The sequence below is a fragment of the Glycine max genome, chromosome 2, assembly GCF_000004515.6.
Source record: "Glycine max cultivar Williams 82 chromosome 2, Glycine_max_v4.0, whole genome shotgun sequence".
Lineage (NCBI taxonomy): Eukaryota > Viridiplantae > Streptophyta > Magnoliopsida > Fabales > Fabaceae > Glycine > Glycine max.
In genome coordinates, this window is record NC_016089.4 from 27,154,501 (window position 1) to 27,164,522 (window position 10,022).

The 10,022-nt window shown below is 36.3% G+C and overlaps 1 protein-coding gene and 1 pseudogene across 1 annotated transcript; one reads left to right on the forward strand and one right to left on the reverse strand.

Annotated features, from left to right (window-relative positions):
- The first annotated feature begins 350 nt into the window (after window positions 1-350).
- Window positions 351-2,051, forward strand: LOC102662821 (uncharacterized). Its single transcript, XM_006575877.2, has 3 exons — window positions 351-1,215; window positions 1,297-1,505; window positions 1,620-2,051. The coding sequence occupies exons 1-3, from the start codon at window positions 351-353 to the stop codon at window positions 2,049-2,051; spliced, it is 1,506 nt and encodes a 501-aa protein (XP_006575940.2).
- A 4,398-nt stretch (window positions 2,052-6,449) lies between these two features.
- Window positions 6,450-9,810, reverse strand: LOC100807482 (transcription factor FER-LIKE IRON DEFICIENCY-INDUCED TRANSCRIPTION FACTOR-like; annotated as a pseudogene).
- Between the last annotated feature and the right edge of the window lie 212 nt (window positions 9,811-10,022).

Genomic DNA, 10,022 nt, shown 5'->3' on the forward strand with positions numbered 1-10,022 from the left:
TGATCTGGTGAAAGCTTGTAAGAAGTATAGCAATATAGGAGAATGTTTTTGGTTGATTGATAAGGACTTAGATTTTAATCATGGGTTAAGGAGTTGTACAACTGATGGAGATATATTACACTTAGTTAGGGATGCTTTTGAAAATGAGAATGAGATAAATGTTTATTTTCATCATGAAGTAGATCCAATTTTAGAAGAAGTCCCACAGATGTTGTACTTGGAATGTGATCCAATTCGAAAAGCTGTTGAGAATGAGGATGATTTAGATGATGTACCTGTTGCTGGCCATGAGGAAGGTAAGTTTTAATTCATCTGTACTTGGTCCGACATGGTTACCATAATTAATTAATATGATTAATTTTTACTTGATCACCATTGATGGTGGTGAGCAGAGGGATACTGATGCTGGTGAGCAAAGAGATGGTAGTGAGCAGAGGGATGCTGAAGCTAGTGATGAGAGAGATGCTGGTGGTGAAGAGAGAGATGTTGCTGATAGTGAGGAGGAAAAGGAAGTTAACAGTGATGAGACAGATGCTGAGTGGTTTATAAATTTCTCTTGTATGTTGAATGAAGTTGAAGCTGAAGTTGAGACAGATGGTTATCATTCAGAGGAGCTTCATATCCCCATTAGTAGTGATAATGAAGATGAGGATGTTGAAGTTTATCCTCAATATAGTCAAAGTAGTGGAGTTGGTGAACAGAAGTTGGAATTAGGGATGGAGTTTGGTACTCTAGGTGAATTTAAATCTGCCTTGAGGGAGTATAGCATATTGATGGGCAGGGAGTTCAAGTGGAAGAAGAATGATAAACAGAGGGCTAGAGCAAAATGCAAGAAGGCATTTTGTGATTGGGAAATCTACTGTGCAAAGAATGAAGTTAGAAACTCTTTTCAGATAAAGACATTTAAGCATAACCATAATTGCTGCAAAGAAGTGAACAACAAACAAGCAAATAGACAATGGGTGGTCAGTAAACTTGAGGGCAAACTCAGAATGCAGCCAACCCTTAAATGTGTTGAAGCTTTGGAATATTTCAAGCAAGAGTTTGGAGTGCACATTGAAGTTACAAAGATGTGGAGAGCCATGAAAGAAGAAAAGCAACTAGTGGAAGGGAATGAGAGGAAACAATATGCCAAAGTATTTGATTATGCACATGAATTATTGAGGAGCAATCCTGGATCAACAGTTAAGATCAACACAATGCCAAGTCCAGAAGGTCCACCATAATTTCAGAGGCTATATATTTGTCTTGCTGGCTGTAACAAGGGGTTTGTTGCTAGATGTAGACCATTCATAGGTCTAGATGGATGTTTCCTAAAGAGTGCATTTGGAGGAAACTTGCTCTCTGCTGTTGGGCTTGATGGCAATAACCACATCTATGTTATTGCTTATGCTGTTGTGGACATTGAGAACAAAGACAATTGGAAATGGTTTTTAACTTTTTTGCATGAAGATCTTGGGGATTACATACAGAATGGGTGGAATTTCATGTTAGACATGCAAAAGGTATGACATGGTGTGATTTGCAATTGTTATCATAAGTTAGGTATTTAATTGAAGTTAATGACATAAGTTAGGGACTAGTCCAGAAGTATTTACTACTTTGCTGTAATTTTTCAGGGACTTATTCCAGCTTTACAGGAAGTCATGCCTGGTGCACCTCATAGATTTTGTGTCTTGCATCTTTGGAAAAATTTTACAAAGCAATGGAAAAGCAAGGAACTTAAAGGAATTGTGTGGCAATGTGCAAAATCCACTATTGTTGTTGAGTTTGAAGGCCATATGGCCCATTTGAAGACAATCAACTGCCAGGCTTGGGAGTATTTGAATAAATGGCCCAAACAAGCATGGACAAAAGCCCACTTCAGTGCAATACCCAAGGTGTACAATATATGCAACAACACTTGTGAGGTATTCAATTCCAGAATTCTGCAGTATAGATGCAAGCCTATTATCACAATGCTTGAAGAAATTAGAAGTTATATCATGAGAACCATGGCTGCCCGCAAGGTTAAACTTTCTGGAAAGCCTGGACCATTATGTCCAGTGTAGTATAAAAGACTAGAAAAATAATTTCATTTTGCTAATCAATGGACTCCCATTTGATGTGGTGATAACATGGGCCTGAGATATGAGGTCCACATGTGGGGGAATAAGGTTGAGGTCAATTTAGGTGAATGGACATGCACTTGTGGAGTATGGCAACTAACAGGTTGTGTTCTTTATAGTTTTTTTTTCATTCCTAACCTACATGTGTGCTGATTTTACAACTTTGATGTAGGGATGCCATGCCGACATGTCATTGCAACAATAACTCACAAAGGAGGGAAGCCTGAGGACATGTGTCATGAGTGGCTGTCAATAGAAGCTTATAATAAGACATACTAGCATTTTATTGAACCAGTCCAAGGACCACAATATTGGGCCCAGACACAGTATACACACCCTGTTCCACCACATAAAAGGGTCCAAAGAGGAAGGCCAAAGAAAAATAGAAGGAGACCTGTAAATGAGGACAATGTCACAGGACATAAGCTAAAGAGGAAATTGCCTGAGTTTACATGTGGAAGGTGTGGCCAAACCAATCATAACATTAAAAGCTGTAAAAATATTGGAGTTCCTGTTAGGCCAAAGAAATATGTTGCACCATCAACTTCAAATGAGGATGACCACCTATTATCTCAAGATGAACAAGCTTTGAATGAGGCTGAAGAAGCTGCTGCTCATGTTCAACAAGATCCGGTGGAGATTAATTTATCTCAGCCTCATTTGTCACAAGATAGTGACATGGAGTTGATGGTAAATATTTTTCACAACAAAGTATTTTTATCTCAACCTAATTTGTTGCAGCACTCCATTTTTATATATTACAATTATTCATGTTTGGCATTTGCATGTAGGTCCCTGCAACTATTGTTCCACCAATAGCAAGGAATAAGCTAACCATAACAAGAGCCAAACAAAGGAAGGTTGTTGATAAAGATGATGCAGAAAACTGAAGAAGCATTTTTTGTTGCATTTTGAAGGTTGCTGAAGGTTGCTGAAGACCCATTTTTTGTTACATTTTGAAGGTTGCTGATGAAGAAAACTGAAGAAGCATTTTTTGTTGCATTTTGATATTAGGATGTGTAGTTGTATATTTTGAAAGCTTCACTGGCATGTGAAATGATGTAAACATTATGGCCTACTGAACAATTGCTTCTAACTACCATGCTTTGGGATGTCAAATATTATGTGAAATTGATTTAATGTCATGTTTCTTCTCTTTCTTTTATAAATTATACACTGTGTTGGATTTGGAGTTGGAGTAGGACCACCTAGTTTAGTGCTACTTCAGTAACTTAAAAAAGTTATATAACAACAAATTATATTTAATAAACTTCTCTTTCTTGTGCCATCACCTAATTCTCTTTCTTTTATTTCAAGCTGTCCCTTCGAAATGATATCATGTTTCTTCTCTTTCTTTTATAAATTATACACTGTGTTGGATTTGGAGTTGGAGTAGTACAATCCATCCCAACATACTTTATGAGCTGCTTCTTATTACCTAATTCTCTTTCTTTTATTAAATTATATTTAATAAACTGCAAATTTCAGCAACAAATTTCACCAATAAATTATATTTAATTGAAATGGGTAATTGACAGTAGCAACAAAAGCTGCTATTACACTACAAAAGCTACTTCCTACTACAAATTCTTCAGCAAAACAACAATTGACAGTAGCAACAAAAGCTACTATTACACTACAAAAGCTACTTCCTACTAAAAATTCTTCAGCAAAACAACAATTACAATATCAAAAGCTGCTATTACACATTTTACCTAAAATACATTCCCCCTAAAACTAACATTACAATTAAAAATGAAAAACCTAACAACACAATGTTTGTTAAATTTCTCATTTTCTTCTGCAAAGCTTCAATTTGTAGCCTCAAATCAGCCACTACCATTGTTTCTCTTGAGACAGAAGACGAATTAGAAAGTTGGTTTTCTTCTTCAACCCATTGAAAAAATTGACAGTTATCTGGGTCTGTTTGGGGTAATGCACAAGTATAGAATAACCTTCCTGGGTTCCTCCTTGTTCTTGCAGTTCGAATAGCTGCACGTCTTCCATGGTGGCATTGCCGAATGAAACTACCAGAAAATGCACAACAGCTGCCACTTGCAGACATGGACAAATCAAGTGAACAAGCAGCAGCGACTGAGCCTCAGAGTAGAAGAAGAAGAAGCAACTCAGTGTGGGAAGAAGAAGAAGAAGAAGAAGCAACCAGCAGCTTCGTAAACCCTAATTTTTTTGGGGAAGAAGAAGCAACCTTGCGTGTGAGAGAGAATTTATAGATGCAGACCTCAGTGCCATGTTGGACAATCTACGTGGCACTGAATTGCCACCTATACACCTCACTAACGCCATCACCTGAGAATTTAACGACAGGGACTATTTTGCAAAACTTATGTAAAGTTAGGGACTATTATGAATTAAAATTTAAGTTAGGGACTAATATGCAAAGTGGTTACAATCTCAGGGACTAAATTGCCTATTCACTCCATTTACAAGTCCTAGCCTGTCAAACTTACCTTGGAGAGATCATTTGACTCTTCAAGTGAAGAAATATTGGATTCAAACCTTTCGTGCAAGATAACCAAGACTTTCTCAACTATTATATTGTCTAACATTTCTCCCCCTTCAATTTGATCTAGTTTACAATCTTCATCAATCTAGTCATGAAATCTTTTATGTTTTTAGCCTCATTCATCTTCAAGGCTTCAAAGGTTGAGAACTTGCATTTGCTTGATCCTTTCATTTCCAAATAAATCTTTTTCAAGCTTCTCCCACACTTCTTTTGTTGTATCTAAATTTTAGATTCTCGTAAAAACATCATCATTCATGATTGCATGCAAGATAATCATAGCTTTGGCTCTTTTGGAAACTTGCTCATTGTGAAATATAATATGAGAAATAGTGGGATTTCTTCCAAAGCTGGTGGTTTAATTGTTTCTAGTACTTGCTAGAGATCATAAGCTTCCAACCGAGCTCTTTTCTTCATGACCCATATTTTGTAGTTCTTTCCTATGAATTCAAGAGGTAATGGTAGTGAAACATTGTTGAAGACTATCTAATAGGATGGGTATTTTGAAAATAGTTTTTTTTTCTCAAACTTTGTTTTTGATTTCTATATTTCCCTCCCCACTTAGGTTCTCTCACTAGTCCCTCAAGATCAGAAAAACTTTGATATCAATTGTTTGTTAGAATAAACAAGAATCTAAAAATAGAGGTTGAATAGATTTTTTTTCGACATATTTACCAAATCATTATTTAAATCCAATTAAATCTTACCCCTCATGGTAATCAAGGTTTTCTCAAAAACTTGTTATAAAAAGATTTTCAATCAAAGAAAACAATGAATCCACAAGTCAATGAAAAATAGAGTTTTATGGCTATTTCATATCAATTGTATTACCAAAATTGATTAACAAAACAAAGGTTTAGAAAAAGAGAGAACCACACTCAGAATTTATACCAGTTCAGTTCTCAAGAGGACCTACATTCAGTTGTTTTAAGACCTCTTAGAACTTCCACTAATAGAGAACCAAGTACAAATACTATGTACATGCAATTCCCTAAAATTTTACTCTTCCCTTGAACCCTACAAGAGAAGGACCAGGAGTTGAAACCTTATCGACTCACACAAACCCTTGATAACCCTAATCAAGGTTAGAACCTAGAAAGAATTCAAAATAGGATTGAATACATCTGAATGTACAAATCCCAATATCTTCAAGCTTCTCCGTTCTTTCTCAAACCATGATGAAAAATGAATGAATCTTGATCATTATGAAACTGTTTTTGAAATGCAAAATGGTTCCCTAAGTTGACTCTCAAAAAGTGTTTTCCAAAATATAAGATTGAATCAAGAGTCATTAATGAGAAAGACACTACAAAAAATGGAGATTCTACTTATGGTTATTTAACCAGGGTTTTGTTAACCCATGGCAATGTCAAAGTTAACTTCGGTTTGTATAACCCATGCTAAATTGTTAGAGTTAACTAGGCGCTTGACAAAAAATATGGTTAAGTACAGACGGCTATACTAGAACCATTGAGAACTTTAAATAATTATTGTGTAAATAACCATTTTCGTCCCTAAATGTGTAAATCACTGGCAAATTCATCCCTAAAAGATGAAAAATCAATTTTTAGTTCTCGAAAGTGTGAAAAGTGTGACAAATCTATCCGTCCGTTAACTTCTGTTTATTACCATTAATAAAAGAGTCTATGTGGCATAGAGGGATAAAATTGTCTCAAAACTAATTGTCAACATGACCATCTTTGATTTCCAACATAGGGACAAATTTGTCATATAAATTTTTTATTTTTAACTGTTGAATTCTTTTTTTTTTCTTGCCTTTTCTTCTTTCAACTGGGAATCTCTCTCTCTCTTCCTTGACTTTACTTCTTCTTCTCGCTGGGAATCGCTCCTCCAACTACTCCTCCAGCATCGCTCTTGTTCATTGGATTAAAGGCATCCATCATCTTTGCCACCATGCCGCCAATGCCGCTTCGCCTAAGCTCCTCCATCTCGATCCCGCCACAACCAATGGCAACAGCATCTGCCACGTGTTTGCACTCAATTCGTGAGAAAGTGAAACGTGCTGTAATTTCTACACTTGCTACAGCAACAATAAAAGCAAACTTCTATACCACCATCCATATGACAAATATGTTCATATGTTGGCAATCAAATATGACCTTGTTGGCAATCAATTTTGTGATAATTTCATCCCTCTATGTCACGTAGACTATTTTATTAACGGTAGATTTCTCGTACTTTTTACACTTTTAAGGATTAAAAATTAAATTTTTATCTTTCAGAGATAAATTTATCAATAATTTACCCATTCAAGGACGAAAATAATTATTTAATCATAATTATTTCATTTTTTGTTTTAATTTTTTCATCACTTCCCTCACTAGATCTCTTCGCTTCCAAATTTTTGTGACCTAAGGTTATACCAAATTAGTTCGTTTGTTCTCGAGGTATCTCAACACCTCTACTCGGTCATCCTCCTCTTCCTCACTATCGTTGATGAGCCTTGACGTCACTATCAATTCCAACCTCATCAACCACCAAACCCAAATCCTTTCTCATATACCCTCTTGTTGCTACTCGAATCATCACCCACTGCAAAAAAAAAAAAAAAAAACTATGAATTTTGAGTCCAAATAAAAGCTCCTCAGTAGCCTCTCATCTGCGATAAGCATGAAAAAGTCTCGAAGGTTCCCAAATGCGATTGTGTGGGGGAGGTGCAGAGAGACCTACCAGAGGTTCTATTCGTGCGAGTGACCAATTTCTAGTATATTATGGATTGGTCCTTTAGGGATTAGAGGTACAGGATCCAAATACTAGGTGACGAGTGCACGCTCGAAGTTATTGATGAGGGTTTCATAGTGGGAGTGAGTGATGGACGTCGTGAACCTCTAAACACGTGACCAAGTACCAGATCTTCTTTGGATAGAAATTCCTGTCAAGGAGTGGCCTATGAGTTTGTGCCAGAGCTACAATCGGTTCTTGAACCTGCCATTGATTTTGACTTGTACGAGAGTGAAATAGTCCTTTGCGGCCCAAGATGACCTTTGACTTTCACTAGCATTCACTTATTCATTCCCTTTTTCCTTTCTCAAGCTCAATCCCTTTCACCACCTGATTGTGAAGTTGTGCTTGTTCCATGTTAGGAAACATTAAACTATATTAAGAATGTTAACTTCAATGCCTCTTTTTCTATTTTTACATTCTTAATGTAAATCTTAACAATGATAACAATATGACCTATGTTTAATGCTTGACAACTCTGTATCTAAGATATGGGCAGAACCCTATTTGTGTCTGAGATGTGACCTATATGGTGTCTTACTCTATTATTAGACACTGAATTTTGCTTATAAATCAGAAATCAGTTGACAAATGAATTGAAAAACAAGCATATTAGAGTGTACCTGTTATTTAGCACTCTCTTTTTTTCTGCGTTTTTTTGTTCTGTTTTCCCCCTTTTTTGGTTTTGTGCCGTTTGGTGATTTTTTTTCCTGCCTTAATAGACATACTAGAGTGTTGAATGTAATTTTTTGTTGTCTACTAATTTAATTTTTTTTTCATTTCCTTCTTTTTGAACTTTAAGTTGGATGTAGTTCTTTGCTAGCATAAAGGATTGCGAACTGTCCTTAATTCTAGTTATTAGAAGTCTCAAGAATTTAAGAACAAGAGACCACTCCTAGCCAAATTAAGGTTTTGCACATAGGCTTTGCTATGAAATCCACATTGAGTAGAATAGGAGCTAAATGGAGTGAATAGGCATTTTGGTCCCTATCTTTGTAGCCATTTTGCACATTAGTCCCTATCTTTTTTTAAATGTAAAAAATAGTCTCTATCTTTGCATAAGTTTTGCAAAATAGTCCTTCTGTTAAATTTTAAAGTAACATCATTAGTGAGGTGCATTGTTGGCAATTTTAGTGTCACGTGGACTATTCAACGTGGCACTAAAGTATGACGGGGCACCAAAATCTCAAACCTCTCTCTCTCGTGATTCTCTCTCTCTCTCTCTTGTGATTCTCTTTCTTTCTCTCTCTTTCTTTCTATCTCATAATTCACGTGGTACGACTCTAGCATTGGAAATCTTCTCTTTATTTGCTGAACATTAAAACCTACAAAAGACTCGAGGGCCCTGTACAGTGAAGCAGCCACCCCTTCTCTTTATTGCACACTATTTTTGCTAAGTACCCTCTTTCCTCCACTTGAAACTTGTCCACCTACAAACCAGCATGCACAAATATTGTTACAATAATGCATGCACATACATAAGCTAACTGAAAATTAACTTATGGTGCTTACAAGAACTTCTTAATTTTATCAAACTAACCTGCATGATTTTCTTGCAGTTTGGATGACTAATATTACGGGCCATCACTTGCACATTTTTGGGATTGTTAATTGATCCTTGATAATTTTCAGACACTAATAAGGATGCTTCAAATCCTGCAACATCTGCCTTCAGCTTCCTAGCTTGAGCTTGAAGGTCATGCACATATGACACTGCGTCTCCAATTATAGAAGCCTTATCCATCTGTGGGCATAATTATATGAGTTACATTTCACTCTCAAATATATATAAAAACCGTGTCATTTTTAGGTCTTGTTTGGACCATAAATACTTATAGAAGAAGAATTGAGCTTATGCAAGAAGTCCAATTCATTTAACCTTGTTATTTTCTTATTCTGTAAGTGTTCATAGAAAAATTTATCTAAAAAGGCTTAATTAATGGATGGCGACCCTTACCTTTGTTATGTTGGGGACCAAAGAACGCAATGCATAAAGTTTCTCCTTCATTCGGCCTCAACTTCTCCTTTCAGAAATGAGAGTTTTTGACCTATCAGTTTTTAGTTTCGGTTTGCCATCAGCATTCTTCGTTGTCGCTGTCCCAGAAGAATGTTCTCCATCATTTTCTTCTTCTCCTTCTCCCTTGAGCTCCCCATCAAAACAAGAGAAGAAACTGAATATGGAGCTTGGATCATAGACATTCACAACATCATTATTATTGTTGTTGTTGTTTAGATCAAAAGGGTTAGCAGGAGATGAAAGGGGTTGCTGCTGATTGTTAACAAAGCAATCATTGATAAGGTCAAAACCAAAATGATCATAGTTGGCATCTTCATTCTCCCCTCGGATCAAATTGATGAACTGATCAAAATTTAATCAACAACAAAGTCGTACAACTCAAAATCATTCATGTACTTGAGTGTGTCTTCGTGAACATCCATCGTGTTCGTAGTTGGTACTTGGATAGTTAGAAAGAGAGAGAGAAAGAAAGAAAGAGAATCACAAGAGAGAGAGAGAATCACAAGAGAGAGAGAGAGGTTTGAGATTTTGGTGCCCCATCATACTTTAGTGTCACATTGGATAGTCCACGTGGCACTAAAATTGCCAACGATGCACCTCACTAACGGCGTTACTTTAAAATTTAACGAAAGGA